We start from the raw sequence: 22,649 nt of genomic DNA, 5'->3' as shown, positions 1-22,649 counted from the left end.
ATCTCCACGCCCACCTCCACCCTCCACTCAGTGCAATCCAGAAGATTGCCAAGGGGCTTGGTGTGGGGTGGTAGCAGGGGTTGGTTCTCCCCTGCATTCACTGCGGTGGCAGAAGCCACAGGATGTAGAGCGACCCAGCAGCCTGCTCCACTCCACTGCCCCTCTTCCAACTGAGTTGTTCTGTGACTGCCCCGAACCATCCTATGAACAGGACAGCTCTGACTGGAATATTAATCCATTCAACCCTCCATCAGGATGATTTGGCCAGTGAAAAACATAATAAATACTTTCATATGTTGTTTTGGATAAAATTACATAAGACTGGCCAAATTAAGTCAGACTAATGGTGCATCTAGTCTGGTATCCTGTCTTTTGACAGTGGCTGAAGCTAAATGCTTCAGAGCTAATGAACAGAACAAACCAATTATTGAGTGAGCCATCCCTTGTTATCCAGTTCCAGTATCAGGCAATCTAGAGCATAGAGTTGTGACCCTGGCCACCTGGTTAATAGCCATTGATGGGCCTATCCATTCTTTGTTTTATTGGTATACAGTTCTCTAAAAAGGTAGTAATATTATTTATCCATCCAGGCTTTGCACAGTAAGGAATATACATAGTGTCCAACAAATAAACTGTAAACAAAAGTCCAATTCAGACAGAAACCATTACACCACAGCATTTGAACAAGTATATAAAATTAGAGTATATTTAAATTTTGATGTTTTTCAGTTTTTTTATGGGAGGGGAAATGTTGCTTGACATTTGGCAGTCTTAAATTGTATCCAGATCCCACACTACTGGTGCCTGTAATTCTGCTGGTTAAAAATCTAGTGATTACTGAAATGTGGTCGGATTGATGACCTCACTGTTCTGTTTATGTTGTTTCTGCAGATTGGCCGCCTGGAGGGCTGCTCTAGAGTGGTAGGAATCTGTGGTACAGATGAGAAGTGCTCCATTTTGGTCTCAGAAATGGGGTTTGATGCAGCTATCAATTACAAGAAGGGGAATGTGTCAGAGCAGCTGCATGAACTCTGCCCAGCTGGTGTGGATGTTTACTTTGACAATGTTGGTGGAGACATCAGTGATGCAGTTATAAATCAGGTGCCTATACCAGCTGTCCTGTTATATGCCTCTCCCTCCCAAAGTTTTCATGAATCTTTCTGGGATTTGGTGGACCAGCGTCTACCACAGGAGTTAAAGAGGCTATTTTTGCTGAGGCTATTTTGTTGTTGGGCCAGAATGCAGGAAAACTTTTTTTTAATTTTAAAACTTGGACTGTGGCAAGGAAGTGTAATGTACAGCACTCCACATGCATAGATGGGGAAGGGAATTAATCTTTTAATGAGTGAGAGAGAGACTGCATTGACACTCTCTTCTTAACTCCTATTTCACAAGTAAAATGAGTAGAAAACTCACACTTACTAATTGTGTAAGACTGCAGAACAGAACAGAATCATGGATTGGTTTTTATTTTGCATTACACAGTTGAGTATTTGTTGTTGTTCCTCGAGGCTGTCCCTGTGGGTGCTCCACCTTAGGTGTTTGGGCGCCCTGCATGCCCAGCTGGAAGATTTGTATAGCAGTGCTTTAGCTAGGCTGTTTGCACATGTGCAGCAATCCTGATGCAGAAATGGCTAATGTGCATGCACGAACCCCGATCCCTTCAGTTCCTTCTCTGCCGCCTCTGGCACTGGTCAGAACCTACAGTGCGCTCTGCATTGAGCTCCTCATTTAGATAGATAACGTACATCTTAGAGTTTTAATCCAGCTTAGCTTTAAAACAATTCCAAGCCTGTTCTGTCCCCTGTAGGAGCTCCGGATGAGAGCTTGCTGGAGCCACAATCACCCACTGTGCCCCAAGGGTCCCAAGACCTGGCTTCAGTGCCAAAACAGGCTAGCAAGCCTAAGCCTCTGGTGGCACAAAAACTCAAGGCAGCTATTGCACCACCTGCACAGACCTCGTGCTCTGCCTCCGATAAAAATAGCGGGTTGACTAAAGCCCCACACTTGACTCTGCCAGCATGTGTACCCACCCCGCGCCCTAGCAAGGCAAAAGGCGACGCTTCTCCGCTTGGTCCCAAAGAAACGGCCTCGATGCAGCCTCAGCTCCACTTCCTGAGATCCTGCAATATATCATTGAACGTAAGAATTTGGGCCTCTTCCTGAGCTCCTTTAAAGTCCACCTCGCTGCAATCACAGCTCTACACCAACCATTAGACAATACCTTGGAGTTCAAACATGCTGTAACTAAAAGATTTCTCAAAGGGCTGCGAAACACCTCCCCCTCCCCCCGTCAATCCACCAGTTCCCAACTAGGACCTCAGTCTCATTCTTAGGGCCCTAACCAGAAAGTCCTTCAAACCAATGGCAACATGCTCGCTACTCCACTTCTGCATGAAGATGGCCTTTCTGGTGGCCATAACACTTGCCAGATGGGTGGGAGAAATTGCAGCCCTCATGATGAACCCAACTTTTATGGTCTTCCATAAAGAGAAGGTGGTACTTAGGCCTCACCCAAAATTCTTGCCAAAGGTCTCCTCAGCGTTCCACTGCAATGAGCCTATGAGCTTACCCAAACCCCATGACAACAAGACGCAGGCAACTCTTCATACCCTTGATTTCCACAGGGCCATTGCATTCTACATAGATAGAACCACACAAATCCACAAAACCAACAGATTGTTCATTTTGAATACGCAGCCATCTCTGGGGCTTCCTATCTCCTCTGAGACTCTCCAGATGGATATTGGAATTCATAAGACTGGCTTACTCAGCCTTTGGCAAAGATCTGCCTACACAACTCCGTGCACACTCCACCACAGCCATGACTGCATCAACTGCATATATCCAGGGCATCCCCCTAGTAGATATTTGCAAATCAGCAACCTGGTCATCCACCCATACTTTCGCGACCTACTACGCACTCGACACATACCCTTCTAGGGGAACCCTTTTTAGTCATTCCATCCTGACGTCTGTCCATATAGACACTATGCTGACTGAAGCACCTACCTCCAGTGGACACACTGCTTCATAGTCTCCTAAGGTGGAGCACCCACAAGGACAGTCTCGAAGAAGAGAGGGTTACTCACCTTCTGCAGTAACTGAAGTTCTTTGAGATGGGTGTCCCTGGGGTGCTCCACCACCTGCCCTTCCTCCTTTCTGCTTCAGGACATCCTCTCACGTGCCTATCGGGGTAGACAAGGAACTGAAGGGATCGGGGTTAGTGCATGCGCATTAGCTGCTTGTGCGTCAGGATTGTTGCGCATGTGCAAACAGCTTAGTTAAAACACTGCTATACAAATCTTCCAGCCGGATACATGGGGCACCCAAACACCTTAGGTGGAGCACCCAGAGGGACACCCAACTCGAAGAACTTCAGTTGCTGCAGAGGGTGAGTAACCCTCTCTTCTTCCTTCCACAGCGAACATCCCCACTCTGTAAAGTAACACCACCTCATATTTGTTACACAGTTAACTCTTTTTTTGAATTGACCATGTACAGTGGTCTTTCTCCTCCCACTTACTGCACTGTTTTAAACCATTACAAACTGAATGACCATATGTATACAATTCTCCCAATCTTTTTCTGAGGAAAATTTCTTGAGCAATATACTTGTTGCATGATTACCATACATAGTCTAATGCACTTCTAATAAGCTTGTGTGTCTTTTCTGTCTTTTCAGGGGAAATAAAGTAGTATTTCTCTCTTTTTGTTGTTGTTGTCTCAAACAGATGAATCAAAACAGCCATATCATCCTATGTGGACAGATTTCACAGTATAATAAAGATGTGCCTTATCCTCCTCCATTGCCTCCAGCAATAGAAGAAATACAGAAAGCAAGGAATATCACAAGGTATATTTCTCCTTCCCCATCAGTTTCTTGGTGCACTGAACACAGAATTCACATTAGGGATATTAAGGACTAGTCGACTGTCCGATAAGCAAATGCTTATCGGATAGTCAGTTGACTAGTCGATTTCCCCCTCCCCCCCCTCCTTTCCCCATTGCTGTCTCTGATAGAGGCAGCAAAAGGGGGGGGAGGGGGAGAAGGGAATTTCAAAAGGGCAGTGCTGCACACCTGAGCCTGGGATCAGCTGTGCGGTGCTGCCGTGTGTGGAGCCCGGGGTCAGCTGGGGACTCCCCAGCTGATCCTGGGCTCCAGCACAGAATTTCCATGGAACTTGGGATCACCTGGGGAGTCTCCAGCTGACTGCAGGTACTGGGGAAATGCTACATGAAATCACAGTCAGCTGGGGAGTCCCCAGCTGATCTCAAGTTCCGCTGAAATGTTGCGCGGAGCCTGGGATCAGTCCCCAGCTGACCCCGGCTCTGTGTGGCATTTCAAATCGGCAGCATGTCATGGAACCCAGGGTCCGTGGGAAACTCTACATTTCAAAGGAGGAATGCGGAAGTGCCTATCGACTATTCATGTATTGACTTGACTAGTAAATTAAATGCCTATTGACTTGACTAGTAAATTAACCGTAACTTAACATCCTTAATTCACGTATGTTGAATTTACATTTGATCTCGGGAGAGGGACTCTCTGCTCTCTAAGCATTTTTATGGTAACACTGGATTACTGAAATAGGAATTGGTAATTTTGTGTATTACGTCTGTCTGTATTATGAACATTTGGTAAGAAGGCTACTAAGTGGACAGAAGGGACACTGAATTGTGACTTCAAGTGGTACTAACACTGCAGAATTAAATAATTTAATTGACTAATATGCCACATCTGTGGTCACTTGGTTCATTTTTACCTGTCAGTCTTTTTAATATGGGGAGTGTGGTACTGTGGTTCTGTTACCAAATGTTCTGTATCAAGTGTCTTGTCTCTGAGTGTAGTTGTGCATGAAGAGAAAAAAAATAAGTTGAACCCTTTTCAGAAGGTATTGTGATCTTTCACTTTTTAAAAAAATTACTCTGTAATGCTAATTTTCTTATTTAGGGACGAGGATATCCAATATGACTTTCTCAATAGGAACATGTAGATAGTATCATGAGCTTTCGTAGGCACAGTCCACTTCTTCAGATGACCAGAGTGTTGGATGTCTAGTGTTGGATGTTTTTGACCTAAACATCCAACACTCCAGTCATCTGAAGAAGTGGGCTGTGCCCACAAAAGCTCATGATACCATCCACATGTTTTGTTAGTCTATAAAGTGCTACCAGATTATTTGTTGTTTTTTCAGTTTACCTGTACAGACTAACTCGGCTACCCCCTAAAGCAGTTAAGTTTGACAGTACTGGTCCAAATGCAAAACCCAACAGCACAACACTGGTTGTTACTCCTCTCACCCCCTCTCAGCTTTTAAGTACCTGGCAATGTTTTCATGATGATCTAAGGAACTCTTAATTATTTGAATGACCAGTCTTTTGTTATTCTTAATCACCTGCCTCCCTTATTTTTTTTTAATAACAAACTCCCTGCCCCAAAGGCAAAGCTGCAAGTGCTCACACTCTATTGCAGTTAAAAGCCACCTTTGGAGCCAGGGCATGCAGCTTTAAGCAGACCTCAAGTATGAAATCCAGGGGTTCAAAGTTGGTACCTAACCCCCTCTAAATGGCACTCATGCGCATGTGGCTGTGCTTTAGCAAATCAGAATAATGGCTTGCACAACTGTCAGTGCAGTGCTGAAAGTAGTGAATAACTAAGCACTTCCAGAAATTGTAGTGGAGTAAAAAGTACAATATTTTCTAAAAAAAATTTTACTTGAGTAAAAGTCAAAGTATCTACTACAGAAAAATAAATTACTCGAGTAAAGTACAAATACTGAAAAAATGTACTTGAGTATTGTAACGAAATATTTCTACTTAGTTACTTTCCATCTCTGCTTAAAACAAGTGTGCTGAGTCATCATCTGAGACTGCTGTAACATGACATATATTGCAGAATGCAAATATAGCAGAGCAGGAGACATACAATTAAGGTATTTGGTCACAAATATAATTAATGCATTTTTTAAAAATGCATCCTCAGCATGGGAGCACATCCTCCTGAATCGTGGCTGAAGCATAAAGCGGCATATGAATGTTTAACATACCTCGTATGGAAATACCTTACAATGCTGGCTACACAAAAGTGCCATGCCAAACACCTGTTTTCACTTTCTGGTGACACAATAAATAAGAAGCAGGCAGCAGTATATCCTGTCAGTATAAACAAACTTGTTTGTGTTAGTGATTGGCAGAACAAGAAGTAGGACTGAGTAGACTTGTAGGCTCTAAAGTTTTACATGGTTTTGTTTTTGAATGCAGTTATGTAGCAAAAATATCTACATTTGTAAGTTACACTTTCATGATAGTGATTGCACTATAGTATTTGCATGAGGTGAACTGAAAAATACTATTTATCATTTTTAGAGTGTTAATATTTATAATCAATTGGTATTCTGTTTAACAGCATGATTAAAACTGTGATTAATCAAGATTAATTTTTAAATAATGATTAATTTTTGTTAATTGCATGAGTTAACGGCAAGCAATTGACAGTTCTAATAGAAGGGCTTTAAACTAGGTTCGATGGGGACAGGTGAGCAAAGCCCACAGATAAGTGGAGAACACGGAGACCTGGGAGATGGGTTGGAAATGGGAGGGAGCGTGGGCTACAATGGCAGAGAGAAAGGAGGGTCAGGGCAAAACTGGGAGGCAAGGTCAAATCAGGATCTTAGATGCCTATATACAAATGCGAGAAGTATGGGAAATAAACAGGAAGAACTGGAAGTGCTAATAAATAAGTACAATTATGACATTGTTGGCATCACAGAAACTTGGTGGGATAATTCATGAGATTGGAATGTTTGTATGGAAGGGTACAGCTTGCTCAGGAAGGACAGACAGGGAAAAAAGGGAGGAGGTGTTGCTTTATACATTTAAAATGAACACACTTGGAGTGAGGTGAAAATGGACATAGGAGACAGAAGTGTTGATAGTCTCTTGGGTTAGGCTAAAAGGGATTAAAAACAAAGGTGATATCATGCTAGGAGTCTACTACAGGCCACCTACCCAGGTGGAAGAAGTGGATGAGGCTTTTTTCAAACAACTAACAAAATCATCCAAAGCCCAAGATTTGGTGGTGATGGGGGACTTCAACTATCCCGATATATGTTGGGAAAATAACACTGCAGGGCACAGACTATCCAATAAATTCTTGGACTGCATTGGAGACAGCCTTTTATTTCAGAAGGTTGAAAAAGCTACTGGGGGGATGCTGTACTAGATTTGATCCTAACAAAATAGGGAGGAACTGGTTGAGAATTTGAAAGTGGAAGGCAGCTTGGGTGAAAGTGATCATGAAATCATAGAGTTCACAATTCTAAGGAAGGGTAGAAGGGAGAACAGCAAAATAGAGACAATGGATTTCAGGAAGGTGGATTTTGGTAAGCTCAGAGAGCTGATAGGTAAGGTCCCATGGGAATCGAGACTGAGGGGAAAAACAACTGAGGAGAGTTGGCAGTTTTTCAAAGGGACATTGTTAAGGGCCCAAACGCAAGCTATTCCGATGTGTTGGAATGATAGAAAATATGGCAAAAGACCACCTTGGCTTAACCACGAGAATTTGCATGATCTAAAAATAAAAAAGGAGTCATATAAAAAATGGAAAGTACGACAAATTACAAAGGATGAATATAGGCAAACAGCACAGGAATGCAGGGGCGAAATTAGAAAGACAAAGGCACAGAATGAACACAAACTAGCTATCGGAATAAAGGGAAACAAGAAGACGTTTTATAAATACATTAGAAGCAAGAGGAAGACCAAGGAGACTATAGGCCCACTGGTCAGTGAGGAGGGAGTAACAGGAAACTTGGAAATGGCAGAGATGCTCAATGACTTATTTGTTTCAGTCTTCACCGAGAAGTCTGTAGGAATGCCTAACATAGTGAATGCTAGTGGGAAAGGGTAGTTTTAGAAGGTAAAATAGAAAAAGAACAAGTCAAAATCACCTAGAAAAGTTAGATGCCTGTAAGTCACCAGGGCCTGATGAAATGCATCCTAGAATACTCAAGGAGCTGATAGAGGAGGTATCTGAGCCTCTAGCTATCATCTTTGGAAAATCATGGGAGACAGGAGAGATTCCAGAAGACTGGAAAAGGGCAAATATAGTGCCCATTTATAAAAAGGGAAATAAGAACAACCCAGGTAACTACAGATCAGTTAGTTTAACTTCTGTGCCAGGAAAGATAATGGAGCAAGTAATTAAGGAACAAATTAAGGAACAAACAACTAATAAAATCACCAAAGCCCACTTGGAATGTGGCAAGGTGATAGGGAACAGCCAGCATAAATTTGTAAAGAACAGATCATGTCAAACCAATCTGATAGCTTTCCTTAATAGGATAATGAGTCTTGTGGATAAGGGAGAAGTGGTGGATGTGGTATACCTAGACTTTAGTAAGGCATTTGATACGGTCTCGCATGATATTCTTATCAATAAACTAGGTAAATACAACTTAGATGTGTAACTGGCTGGATAACCGTACTCAGAGCGTAGTTATTAATGGTTCACAATCCTGCTGGAAAGGCATAACAAGTGGGGTTCCGCAGGGGTCTGTTTTGGGATCGGCTCTGTTCAATATCTTCATCAACGATTTAGATATTGGTATAGAAAGTACTCTTATTAAGTTTGCAGAAGATACCAAGTGTGACGTAGTGGGGGTACCTGGCTGGTTTCTATGCTGCTGGCTCTGGGGGAACCCCCACTGGCTGCCGTGGGTACCACGACCCAGCAAAACAGGATGAGTCACTATGCAAACCAGTGGCCAGACACCCCCCATGGAGAGGAACAAAGGAAGGTGGAATGCTGCCTTGGCTGGGGGGCAGGGCTGGAAGTGAGTTAGTTGGTGGGTGGCTGTCTGTGAGGATGGATGACACAGCCTAGGGAGAGGAGCTGGAGTTTTAGGGGCCCAGTCTCCCCCATCTCAAGGGGGCCTGAGGCATCCTAGCCCAGTTCCTGTAACCAGATTACATCTGTGCTGCGCTGTGCTGGAGGAGCAATAAACCACCCTCAATTCCACTGGCTGGTACAGTCTGTTTGTGCCATTTCGGGGTGCAGGAGACGGGGAACCCCCAACGTGCCGTCACACCAAGCTGGGAGGGGTTGTGACTAATCTGGAGGATAGGGTCATAATTCAAAATGACCTGGACAAATCGGAGAAATGGTCTGAGGTAAACAGGATGAAGTTTAATAAAGACAAATACAAAGTGCTCCACTTAGGAAGGAACAATCAGTGTCATACATACAGAATGGGAAGCGACTGTCTGGGAAGGAGTATAGCAGAAAGGAATCTAGGGGTTATAGTGGACCACAAGTTGAATATGAGTGAGCAGTGTGATGCTGTTGCAAAAAAAGCAAACATGATTCTTGGATGCATTAACAGGTGTGTTGTGAGCAAGACACGAGAAGTCATTCTTCTGCTCGACTCTGCGCTGGTTAGGCCTCAGTTGGAGTATTGTGTCCAGTTCTGGGCACCACATTTCAAGAAATATGTGGTGAAATTGGAGAGGGTCCAGAGAAGAGCAACTAGAATGATTAAAGGTCTAGAGAATATGACCTGTGAGGGAAGACTGAAGTAATTGGGTTTGTTTAGTTTAGAAAAGAGAAGATTGAGGGGGGACATGATAGCAGTTTTCAGATATCTAAAAGGGAGTCATAAGGAGGAGGGAGAAAACTTGTTCATCTTGGCCTCTGAGGATAGAACAAGAAGCAATGGGCTTAAACTGCAGCAAGGGAGGTTTAGGTTGGACATTAGGAAAAAGTTCCTGTCAGAGTAGTCAGACACTGGAATAAATTGCCCAGGGAGGTTGTAGAATCTCTATCTCTGGAGATATTTAAGAGTAGGTTAGATAAATGTCTATCAGGGATGGTCTAGATAGTATTTGGTCCTGCCATGAGGGCAGGGGACTGGACTCGATGACCTCTCGAGGTCCCTTCCAGTCCTAGTATTCTATGAGTCTATGATTAAGTGTAGAAAAGAAATGAGCCTTCACTAGGAGCCACACTTAATCTCTAGGGAAAAAAATAGTGAACATCTACTTGGTTATATTGGAGATTCATGTTCACTAATCTTGTCATAGCCAGTCAGCACTAGTATCACTTCTGATTATCACAGCAGCTATGACAGAGATGCAAAATTGTGGGGCCAGAAGTTAATGGTACCTTATCATCTAGCTTTTTAGTTTACTGGTTTCCATTTGGGATGACCAAAAAAGTGATCATAAAATTACCTGCATTTTACAGCCCCATATTAAGCTGATCTCTCAAGCAGCACTCTTTGGCTCCTAGTTCTTCTTTCCACACTTTAAATGCAGGCAGGATCAGTGTTGTCTAAGACCACATTATTTCATCTAAAGCTTCCTCTGTACTGAATTTTTTGAGCAAGCTTGCACAACAGCTGTCTGCGCTACATTTCACTATAGCTAAAGCTACTAATCTTCTGTCTCATGAATGTTAAGTTTGCCCACAAAATTGAAGTTTTTGAAATATATTAACCAGCCACTGAGGTTATTAAATCATCATCCATTCTTTCACAGGGAGAGATTTCTAGTATTGAATTATATGGACAAACAAGAAGCTAGTATTTTACAGCTCTGTCATTGGATCAAAGAAGGGAAACTGAAGGTAGGAACTAAACCTATACATTTTATTTATGGGCATGACACTTCTTTCTGGAAAACTAATTTCTTCGTGCAAATCAAAAATCACTTTGACCGGAGTGCCTCACTTTGGCGAGGGAAGTAATAACACACCTCATGGCTTTTTTTAATAGCAACACTGTTTTAGAAAGGGCAGTATAGCTCTTCAAATTTTGTTTCATAGCAATAGACCTGGGTTTTTTAAAAGCATACATACTTGATGTCTAGATTTCTGCCTCTCAGAGAAAGCTCAATACTAGTTTTTTGATATAAGGTTTCTAATCCAGACTTGAAAAGTCACTCTGTTATTTTACGACTGGTAAATGCCTCATGTCCAGCTCTTTTCTCCAGAGACCTTCTGATATTATGTGGTCCTTGAACTGACCTACTCATTTGCCCTGAAATTCATATTCACGAACACTCATAGTTGCAGTATTGTTCTGCCTTTCATTTAAAGGGTTTATTGGCCTAGAGATTTAAAACAATGTAGTTGTTAGCTACTTCCACCTTGACCAATGGGCAAGATCCAAAAAGGAGCACTTTCCTCTGAGTAAGAGGTTCCTTTTAAAATTTTGGTCAGTGCTATGACAATTTCTTGGCCCCTTTCAGATATACTCTGATTTTGGGGAGAAGCTAATGAAACCTATTTTTATTGACAGATCAAAGAAACTGTGGTAAAGGGCCTGGAAAACATTGGGGGTAAGAAGTTGGAAAATGTTCTAGCATAATCTTTGCTTAAACATAGTTACAATAAAACATTCTCTCTCCTTTCTCTTTCCCACAATTCAGATGTTTGTCCCTCTCCTAGAATATGGGTTTAATAGTCAAATAGCCTGCAATCAGAAGCTAAAAACCACAAGAAACAGTAAAAACAAAGCAAAGGGGGGCTTTGTACACCCAAGCTATAAAGCTAAAGAGCCCGCTTATTCAAAACTTGTGGTTTGAAAATAAACATTTCAACAGGTAACAGCATGACTTAAGTAATGCTTTTATCCCTCAATGTCAGAGGAAAACCCTTGGGAACACAACTTTTTCTAAATCATACAGGCTAGGTTTAATTTTGAACCCTTAGCTTATGGTACTTCATAGATTTTTCTTAAAGGGACTTGGCCAATTGGACAGCCATATTTCATTAGTTTACTTATGCTTTAATTATGTAAAGTTTTCATGTTTATTTCTGAAGCAGAAAATATGTTTAAGCTGCAGCTTCACACCATGACCAAAGCTTTAAATAAAAGTATTTGGTGTAGGCTTGACAGGTATATGCCCTCTCTTTGTGTGTGCAGTGCATGTTGTCTGCATGGCATATCGTAATGGTGCATACAATAATTAAAAATTAACCACTGTTGTAAACAGAGGTCTGATCAGTAATTTTAAATGTTAAAACTAATTTATTAAAGTCTTATTTAAAATGGCCTTTGGCGCTTTGTATTCTAACATTACAGTATTTTTTAACTTCCTTGGTTGTAAGGAAATATACATATTAAGTCCAAAACTTGATTTTTCTTTACATTCTTATAATCCTTTAAAGGATGCTCTCAGGATCTTATCTTTTTCTTTTTAAATTACTACATTCATAAATGATTAATTAGCATTATCCTAGTAACGTGTATTATTCTTATTTTCTTATAGAGGCTTTCCAGTCCATGATGACCGGAGGCAACATTGGAAAACAGATAGTGCTAATTTCTGAATAAAAATTATGCCTCTTCATGTGAGTGTGGTCCAATAGGACAAAAAACTGACTCCTTATCTCAATTGCTGAGCAAGAATTATTTTATTTAAATTAAACTTTCCTTTTGATACAGAAAGCACCAATAGTTAAAAGCCCCCTAAATTTGGATAGAGATTTTTGGACTCAAGTACATTTGAAAAACCCTTCCAGGGAGAAATTTAAATTTCTCTCTCAAGCCAGGTTGTATCTGAAACACTTTCATTTCTTAGGCTAAAATACTCTTTCACTGGTCCATTTCCCTACATAGCGGTATTTTACATCATGCCTACACTCAAGACAACAGAGCATTATTATATGAACCCTAATTTATCCCCAGAGAAATGAAGGCCTTCAGCTTGCACACCGTGAGCTTCATCAGGGGGTACATGCAGGTTTAGCTTTAACCTTATGCTTAATGTTTATTAACTTGTTTGTTTTTCAGGATTCAAAGAGGCAAAAAATATAGGGCTTTATCAGAGTTCTGTATTTTGTTTTCCAATATGCAGATCAGAAAACTCTACAATTCAGCAATGCTGCCTGCTGTCATGGGGCTGCTTAGGCCTCTGAGAAATAGTTAATCAAGCTCATCTGATAGAGGTGCTGGAAGATTATAAAAATCCGAAGCTATTCTGTTTGATCTCTCTCTTCAGCCTTCTTCCATCAGTGTAAATTGAGGGAAGCTGCTGCAGTAGAAAAGGCTAGGAAGGAGGACTCTGCCTACTTGAATGCAGTTGCAGATATGGAAAGGGTGAGCTAGAATAAAGGGGAAATGATCATAGGAGCTGTAGATCGGAGTAATTCTCATGTGATTAAAGAGCAGTAATATGTTAGAACTCTAAGAGTCTGTATATTATGTTACTCCTACCAAATGCCTCTTGGAGTGCACAGTTTACACAACACCCTTAGCTTGAAATAGCTTATTTCCTAATTTATTTTCAGAATAACTTGCTATTCTGAAATTTCCCTTAACCTGGGGATTACTGGGATATTGGAATAAGCCACTGGGTTATTTTGAAATCTGTTTTGAAACAGGCTGCTTCAATAGACATGGAATAGCTATTTCGGGATACTTCCAGTATCCCAAACTAGCTCTGCAGTGCAGACTTACCCTTACACCTAAACTATCACCCAAAATGCTTAGACCTTAGGAATTTTGGCAAAGGTGTGTTTGAGCTACTGGGTATTTTGAAGGGTTGAGGGCTGGATCTGGGTGACCAGGCAAGTGGTAAGGGGCTCTATTTCCAAAGAGTGTATGTGTGTGTGTGTGACATGCTGAATTGGTATATAAAAATGTGCCAGAGAAGCCAAGGGGGGAAACTGTGATACAACCTTGTATGGCTTAGAGAAGCGTAAAACCCTCTCAGAATAAGAGGCTTTGATTCTTCTTCAAGTGATTGCTCATGTCCAGGCATCCTCAGGACTGGGTGGTTATGGCCCCGGTCCTCGACTCCATAGCATGGTGGACGGTTCCTGGAAATGTGATGAAAGTTATGTTCGGGGCCCCTCCCTACTCCCTCAAACTGGTATTGGATATGTTGGACCTGGCCTGGGGCGTCCACCTTGAATGATCTGCAGACCCAGAATACGTGAGCCCTGCAGGAGGTGCCTCTCCACATAAAATATCAAAGAACTACAGGAGGTTCAGAGGGTTTGTGAGGTCTTCCTCCCTCACATGGAGGAAAGGGTTGTTTGGGACACCATGGACAATGCAGCCACAGTGTTCTAGGTCAACCATCAGGGAGAGGCCCAGTCCAACACACACACTCAGGAGATAATCTGCTTCTGGGACTTCAGGTGAATGCCATGCAGGAGTTCCATCACCTTCTGGGTACAGGCAACCTCCTTGCTGATAAACTGAACAGAGAGTTCTTCTCTTTCCACGACTGAGCCTTTCAGCGCAGGTCACTGCTATGCTCTTCTGGAAGTGGGACACACCCCAGGTGGACCTCATCACCACAGAGAGCAACACAAAGTGTCACAGCTTCTGTTTCAGATGTGGGGTAGACAAGAAGTCCCTGGTAGATGCATTCTTCATCTAGTGGTAGGGTGCCCTGTCTCATGTGTTTTCCCCAATTCCACTCATCCCCAAGGTCTTGGGGTCAAGCAGGACAGAACAAGTGCCATTCTTGTCTCACCAGCATTGATATGCCACATTGCTGAACCTTGCAGTGTGCCCCCTTTGGCCTCTGCTGTCCAGACCTTTTCTGTCAGGACCATGGCCACCTTCTTCTCCTACACCTGTCCCAGAAGGTGGCTTTCCTTGTGACCGTAACATTGGCGAGGAGGGTCTCTGAATTGAAGGGCTTGATGTCATGTCAGAGCCCCCCTACACATTCATCTTTAAAGACAAGGTGCAGTTGTCTCTTCCCTGCTTTTCTGTCCAAGGTGATCTCCACTTTCCATATAGGCCAGGATATTTTCCTCCTAGTCTTTTCCCCAAAGTTTCATGCATCTGTTGAGGAATGTTGGCTTCATGTGACCCGCCCCAGACATTGACAGAATGAGGCCATTCTGTAAGTTGCACAAGCTCTTTGTTATCTATGCTGAAAGGATGAAGTGTTTCCTGGTATCCATGCAAAGGATCTCCAAATGGATAACCTGCATTCGAACGAGCTGTCTGCTGGTGGGTGCTCAGCCACCTTCACTGTTTACGGCTCATTTGACTAGAGTGCAAGCCTCCTAAATGGCCTTCCTCACTAATGTTCTGGTTCTGAACATTTGTAAGGCTGCAGTGTGGTCATCAGGGCATATCTTTGTCACGCATTATGCCGGGTGGGCAATAACTTTTTGCCGGGGCCACTTCAAAATTTTTTGAAGTGGCCCCAGGCCATACTGGAAGAGGCAGGGCCTCAAATGGAAGGGGTGGGGCCAGGATGCTTCCAGGTTTCCCCACCCACAAACCATGATTGGGCTGGAGGTGAGGGAGCCCCTTTGCCCCTCCTCCAGGTTCCTCCTAGGCACTCAGGCCCCTGGCAGTGGGGAGGAGACTTCCCATGCTCCCCCGCCCCCAGACCAATCAGGGCTTTGGGGCAGGGGTGCACGAAGTCTCCTCCCTCCCTGCCAGGAGTGTGCCTGGATGGGGATGTACATGCCATCGATGGCTTCCCAGCAGTTCAGGAACCCCAGGGCAGCACATCCAGCCATGGTTGTGTCCAGGTCCTTGAGACAGACGACTCTGCGCAGCAGCAGGGAGTTGATGGCCCTGACGACCTGCAGAAGGGGAAAAAGAAACACACAAAACAGAGAATGAAAGAAGGGCTGTATGAGCCCTTGGGAGCTGCCCATCCTCCTTCCCTCCTCTGCCCACCCAACTCCCCAGAAGCCACCCCCTATGAGCCTGTGGCTCCCCCCCCCCCCAGCAGCAGGGCTGTGTGAGTGCAGGACGGCACAAGCCCCTGGAGCCAGGGCATTCCCCCCACCCCCTACAGTCCCCAACCTCCTCTCCCAAGGGTCCCTCTTATCCATCACCCTCCTCTCCCTTTGGGCAGGGACTGAAGCCCATGAGCTCCTTACCTGCATAAGCAGGGCCCCAGTGGTGGACTTCCCCACCAGTAGCTGTCTGGCGTGGCGAGCTTCCACAGGGCTATTGCAACCTGCTACTGCAGGGGGATGGCAGGCTGTAGGTGGGTGTTGCGTGTCTGGAGGGCGGGTCCGAGCCAGGCACAGAGTTCTAGGAAAGTGGCCTTGCGCATTCTAAAGTTCTACAAAATACAGGACTATGTAGCACTTTGAAGGCTAACAAGATGGTTTATTAGATGATGAGCTTTCGTGGGCCAGACCCACTTCCTCAGATCAAAATCGATTTTGATCTGAGGAAGTGGGTCTGGCCCACGAAAGCTCATCATCTAATAAACCATCTTGTTAGTCTTTAAAGTGCTACATAGTCCTGTATTTTGTTTCAACTACACCAGACTAACACGGCTACATTTCTGTCATTAAAGTTCTACAGTCACTGTTGGTTGTCCCACCGCTCCAGGACCAGCCAGTCCCACCAGTCCAAACTGGTTGCCAGCCTCCAGAACCTTCTGTGTATGGCGGGGTGCAACAGCCAGAGTGGAGCAGCTGCAGACACACAGAGGGTGATGAGGAGGAGTTCTGAGTCCATGTCCAGCAGGAACATGTAGGCAGCTGGAAGCAAATGCTGCAAGAACTGCAGCATGGCCATGTGGGGCCTGCCCAGGGGCAGCTCTGGCTCCATAGCACACACCTAGGAAACATCTGTGGCATCTCCAGAAAGAACAGGGCAACCATAGGAGGCACTGCTGAAGCTTTGCTGTCCCTAAAGAGAGGTCTGCAAGCAGGCAGCAGAAACAGAGAAACAGCTGTCCAGGGGGGTCCCTTTAAGCGGGTATCTCTGCAGGGCTCCAGCAACAGCACTCGAGAGCAACTAGTGACCTAAAGCCTGGCTAAAAGTGGTTCCGGGCGGTTTTATATGCAAGAACACCTCCAATGAGTGTGGACATGCTCTTGTGCAAAAGCGCATCGCTTTTCCGATGTGCTTTTGCAGTGTGGATGCACTCTTGCGCAAGAACTTTTTGCAGAAGATCTCTTCCACAAAAAGCTTCCTGCACAAGAAGCCTACAGTCTAGATGTAGCCAAGCTGTTAACCTTAAGGCTGTTTTCACAGTGAGCTGTTTATCTGGCAATGACATTCCTCTGGGAGTAATTTTTTCACACACAAGATAAAATATACAGAAAATCTCCAGTACTATTTGATGCAGAGCAGTTGCTTAGTAATTTACCAAAGTCACTACCCTAGCACTGGGTGATGATTTGAGGGATGACCCAATATGAGATCATGCTGCAGTATTGATCCTTTCCTTTCTAAAAATAAATTTGTATGCAGCAATAGTTCATAGAATCATAGAGCTGGAAGAGACCTTAGGAGGTCATCCAGTGCATCCCCCTGCCCAAGACAGGACCAATCCCAATTAAATCAAACCATCCAGGGCCCTGTCAAGCCGAGACTTAAAAACCTCCAGGGATGGAGATTCCACCACCTCCCTAGGTAACCCATTCCAGTACTTCACCACCCTCCTAGTGAAAATAGTTTTTCCTAATGTCCAACCTAGACCTCTCCCACTGTAACTTGAGACCATTGCTCCTTGTTCTGCCATCCGTCACTACTGTGAACAGCCTCTCTCTATCCTCTTTGGAACCTCCTTTCAGGAAACTGAAGGCTGCTATCAAATCCCCCCTCACTCTTCTCTTCTGAAGACTAAACAAACCCAAATCCCTCAGTCTCTCCTCATAGGTCATATGCTCCAGCCCCCTAATCATTTTGGTTGCCCTCTGCTAGACCCTCTCCAATTCGTCCACATCCTTTCTATAGTGGGGGCCCAGAACTGGACACAATACTCCAGGCCTGCGACTAGACTGGCAAGTTTTTCCGCAAAAGCAGCTGCTTTTGTGCAAAAACTTGCTAGCTGTCTACACTGGCCGCTTGATTTTGCGCAAAAGCACTGATGTTCTACTGTCCGAAATCAGTGCTTCTTGCGCAAATGCTTTGACATTCCCGTTTGGGCAAAAGCCCTTTTCCGGAAATGTTTTTGTGCAAGAGGGCCAGTGTAGACAGCTAAAAACTGTTTTGCGCAAAAAAGCCCTGATGGCGAAAATGGCAATCGGGGCTTTCTTGCGCAAAACCGCATCTAGATTGGCACGGACGCTTTTCTGCAAAAAGTGCTTTTGCGGAAAAGTGTCCGTGCCAATCTAGATGCTCTTTTCCGCAAATGCTTTTAACGGAAAAACTTTTCCATTAAAAGCATTTGCGGAAAATCATGCCAGTTTAGAAGTAGCCCAGGTGTGGTCTCACCAGAGCCGAATAAAGGGGAATAATCACTTCTCTAGATCTGCTGGCAGTGCTCCCTCTAATGCAACCTAATATGCCATTAGCCTTCTTGGCTACAAGGGCATACTGTTGACTCATATCCAGCTTCTCATCCACTGTAATCCCCAGGTTCTTTTCTGCAGAACTGCTACTTAGCCAGTCGGTCCCCAGCCTGTAACAATGCTTGGGACTCTTCTGTCCCAAGTGCAGGACTCTACACTTGTCCTTGTTGAACCTCATGAGATTTCTTTTGGCCCAATCCTCTAATCTGTCTAGGTCACTTTGGACCCTATCCCTACTCTCCAGTGTATCTACCTCTCCCCCTAGCTTAGTGTCATCTGCAGACTTGCGGAGGGTGCAATCCATCCCCTCATCTAGGTCATTAATAAAAATGTTGAACAAAACCGGCCCTAGAACCGATCTAGAAACCAACCGCCAACTTGACATCGAGCCATTGATCACTACCCGTTGGGCCCGACAGTCTAGCCAGCTTTTTATCCATCTTACAGTCCATTTATCCAATCCATACTCCCTTAACGTGCTGGTAAGAATATTGTGGGAGACCGTATCAAAAGCTTTGCTGAAGTCAAGCTATATCACATCCACTGACTTTCCCATATCCACAGAGCCAGTTATCTCATCATAGAGGTTAATCAGATTGGTCAGGCATGACTTGCCCTTTGTGAATCCATGTTGACTATTCCTGATCAGCGACGAGGAGTCCTGTGGCACTTTATAGACTAACTGAAGTGTAGGAGCATAAGCTTTCGTGGGCAAAGACCCACTTCGTCAGAGCTGACGAAGTGGGTCTTTGCCCACGAAAGCTTATGCTCCTACACTTCAGTTAGTCTATAAGGTGCCACAGGACTCCTCGTCGCTAAAAGATTCAGACTAACACGGCTACCCCTCTGATACTATTCCTGATCACTTTCCCTTCTTCCAAGTGCCTCAAAATGGTTCAGCAGTTTGCTAGCCTATAAAGATACTATTAGATACACATAGTTCAAGAAGTTAAAAAACCCCCAAAGAAATGGCAGATTGTAGGAAATCTCAACAGGGAACCCCAGCTGTATATGAAAGCCTGGTAAAGAACCAGATAAATGCTGGTTTTCTCATATTTTTAAACAGGATAAGGGAAAAATTGTTTAGTGTCCTTAAAACTATTACTTCTAATCCAGATATCTTTATTGTAATTGTATATGACTGACTAATTGTATATGTTTGCAGTATTGTTGGAGCCATGTTGATCTATATCCTTTATTGGTCAAACCTGTGTTGCTGAAAGAGACAGCTTGTGAGTCATACAGAGCTCTTCTTAAAGTCTCTAACTTACAGTATGTGATTCTTCAGCAGCCATTTAATTTTGCATAGTCCAATTTGGGTCTCAGTTAATAAAGGATGACTTATCACATATGCAGTGTGACACTATGCCCCCATATTTTGTATGGAAATGTTTTTGAATACGAATAACCAAAATATGCTTTATACAAAACAGGTTGAATAACCTGCTATTCAGGTGACCTCCTGAATGGGTATATTTTATTTGTGTGCATGTATAATTCTTGTGTGTGAGGTTAGAAATACGAAGCGTTAACCTGTTTATTAATCTAGAATTTCTGGTGTGAGCTTTTACTGGTGCTGAAGGGATAAACAGCCCAGTGATCAAGACAATGATCTGTGGTTTTATTTTCCCTTTAAGCCCAAACTGTAGCTGGTCCTACAAAGTCATGTGACCATGCTGCCTGGTGCTGGAATCCCTCTTGAATCTGGTATTTTTTCATGGGGACGGGCAGAGTTAAAAGGTTCCCACCCTTGGGAAATTCTGTTTAAGTAATGGGAAGCAATCTGCAATCTTCAGATGGCTTTTGAAAACTACCACCCTAAGGGAATACTCAAGAAACTGCTAGACCCAGACCAGAGAAAAGATCAGCTCTGACTTGAAGGAATTTATCTGGAACAAGCATTGGGGTGAGAAACATATTTTTATTTTATTTAAAAATATTTTTACCCCACCTCTGTATTTGAGGCAGCATATATGAGAGAGAGAGTAAAATAAATGTATAAAATATATTTAACAATATCTCAGTGTATTAGACTTAATTGACATATTTTGTTTTGAATTAGTAACTTTGATCTGTTTTCACTTGCAATCACTTAAATCCTACTTAAACGTTGTTTATTAAGCCCAGTATAAATAATTTGTATAGGGAAAGGGGAGAGCCATAGCTATGCATATCTCTTTCATTGATAGAGAGCTTTCTCTTAGTAAAACTTCTATGCAGAGTAAGATGAATTTATTTGGGGTTAGGTCCCTTTTGAGGGCTGTGCTCTTGGGTGCTGACAAGTCCATATAACTGAGTCTTCTGAGAGCTGAACTAATTCAATGTCTGCAGGGGGATGTTACCCCAACTCTGTGCCTTGTCTGGGGGAAGACAAGAGCTGGTCCGGCAGGGTAGTGAGGTGCCCCAGAACGCAGGTAAGGGGAACTCAGTGGTATGATCAGCACACCAGGAGGCAGCCCCAAAGTGTGACCTCTGTGATCCAACCTGTCACATATAGAACAAATGCAAGACTCTGAGTTGTTAATGGAGAAAAGAGAAGGATTATTTCCATATTGGTTTAACTGAGACTGAGGGTGGTAGTGGTCTCTAGTTCCCACTCAAGATATAAATTCAGATATATGTTCAAAGTAGTTCTCATCAATCTGTTCACTACTTCTGAAGATACGCGAGTGTTTTAGTTTGGGGTTTGTTTGTGCACTCCTTTGCTCCTCCATCTTAGCTCTTTCCTCCTCAACCCTATTGGTGGTTCTGTAGTGCCAGGAGCCATGGGTTCATGATTGGCACAGGTAGAGCAAGCCTGCAGGCTACACAAATAATTTACTCCTGCCAGTTGCCAGAAGAGCAAAGATGGAAAGTGAGTTGTTTTCAAAGAGCTGCCCAGCATTTTATTTCACACTTAATATTTAATGTAGGGAGAAGGGCAGATGGTTACATTGTATTATCCATTCCTAAATTGCTCTCCTCCATTCCTACGGCTAGATTTCTCACATTATTCGGATTCTTTTCACGGTGGTAAATGACACTTTAGACAGTCCATGAATAGAAAAACAACAGTATGGGATGAAAAAAAAACTACAAAAATGGTTTTACACACAATCACATTACTCTGAAGAAAGGTGACATGAGTCAGTGTAAATTCCATAATCAGAAACAACTTAGCTAATGACTACTAGAAAACCTTGTCCAAACCAGTGTAGGAAGGTCACAGATAAGGGAGCACCTCCTCTCCCATGAACTTGGGTACTGAGATAAGGAGGCCTCTTGTATGTTCCCATCTCTCTTCATTCAGCAGTGAGTCTTCTGTAAACTGCAGACAACAGCAGCTGCTACTCTTCCTAAACCCTTAGCACCTTCTAGTCTGCAGTAAGAGAACAAAGACTGCATAGGTGCCCTTGGCTCAGCCTCAGCACCCCTTACAAAATGCTTGATTCTGCCACTTTAACAAGGGATTTTTGATGGTTGTTCAAGGCATGTTAGATAGCAGATCAAGCACATATCACATTGCAGCCCTCCCTTTTCTTTATACCTGCAGCACCCTTGTTTCATCTTTATGTTAACTGTATACGTGTGGTGGTGTATGCAGGCTGCGTCACAAGTGCGAGTATATTCTGGAGTGTGGATACTACCTGCTCGGCCATGAGGTAGCTGGCCGCCTCTCTGTGAATATTCACTTCTCAGGGTGACCCAGAGTCCATAAGCATCCCTGCTCGCAGGGCAGTATAGCCCACTGGCCAAACGTCAGTAAATAGCCCCTATCTCGGAGTAGCACAGAGAGTCTGTTAGGCCACACTGCCCTGCGCTCGGGATCACTAATGCCCAGACGCAGTAGGCGACCCTGGTCTCAGGGCAGTGTGGCCTAAGGGCCAGAGGCAGTAGGCGACCCTGGCCTCAGGGCAATGTGGCCTAAGGGCCAGAGTCTAGATGCAATCTCTGTCTCAGGGCAGTGTGGAGTCTAAGAATATCTAGAGTCTGTAAGAAGCCCTTATCTCAGGGCAATGTGGGTTAAAGGCCACAGTTAATAGGATTGGGGTTAGCAGCCCGGTAGGAGAGCCTGGGCCCATCCTGCTCTACCAGGTCCTAAACCAGGGCCCTGTGAGTGGTAGATCAGTCTACCACTCCCTCAGCAGGGACTCTGGCCAAAACACGCCAAGTGTACCTGGGCAGGAGAGGCTGCTCCTGCACCCTTTCTGGGTCACTTCCTACCACTGAGACAGCGGCTAACGTAGCGGTTGGGTCTCCCAGCGCAGCTTCTTCCTGGGGCTCTGCTGGGTCTGTGTGGTGGCAGTCTCCAGGAAGTTCAGTTCCCCCTGTCTGGATCGCTGGCTATTGCAGCTCCAGAGCTCTGGCTAGAGGTCTTTCCCCTTTGCTGGCCAGCCCAGACTTAGCTGCTCTGCTGCCTTTTATG

The 22,649-nt window shown here is 44.0% G+C and overlaps 1 protein-coding gene across 5 annotated transcripts in view; it reads left to right on the top strand.

Moving 5' to 3' along the window:
- PTGR2 (prostaglandin reductase 2) overlaps window positions 1-13,188 on the top strand; it is a 37,419-nt gene extending 24,231 nt beyond the window's left edge. For all 5 annotated transcript variants that reach the window (XM_075927256.2, XM_089778521.1, XM_075927257.2 and 2 more), the window contains exons 6-11: window positions 892-1,101; window positions 3,735-3,856; window positions 10,540-10,627; window positions 11,301-11,340; window positions 12,274-12,355; window positions 12,862-13,188. In XM_075927256.2, coding sequence (XP_075783371.2) covers window positions 892-1,101; window positions 3,735-3,856; window positions 10,540-10,627; window positions 11,301-11,340; window positions 12,274-12,338 — 525 coding nt within the window. In that variant the 3' untranslated portion in view covers window positions 12,339-12,355; window positions 12,862-13,188. The remainder of the gene's footprint in view (window positions 1-891; window positions 1,102-3,734; window positions 3,857-10,539; window positions 10,628-11,300; window positions 11,341-12,273; window positions 12,356-12,861) is intronic.
- The last annotated feature ends 9,461 nt before the right edge of the window (window positions 13,189-22,649 follow it).

This window comes from Pelodiscus sinensis, chromosome 5, assembly GCF_052426305.1.
Source record: "Pelodiscus sinensis isolate ZL-2025 chromosome 5, ASM5242630v1, whole genome shotgun sequence".
Classification (NCBI taxonomy): Eukaryota; Metazoa; Chordata; order Testudines; family Trionychidae; genus Pelodiscus; species Pelodiscus sinensis.
The sequence above is the reverse complement of the archived record's forward strand: the minus strand, read 5'-3'. Positions and strand labels throughout refer to the sequence as shown.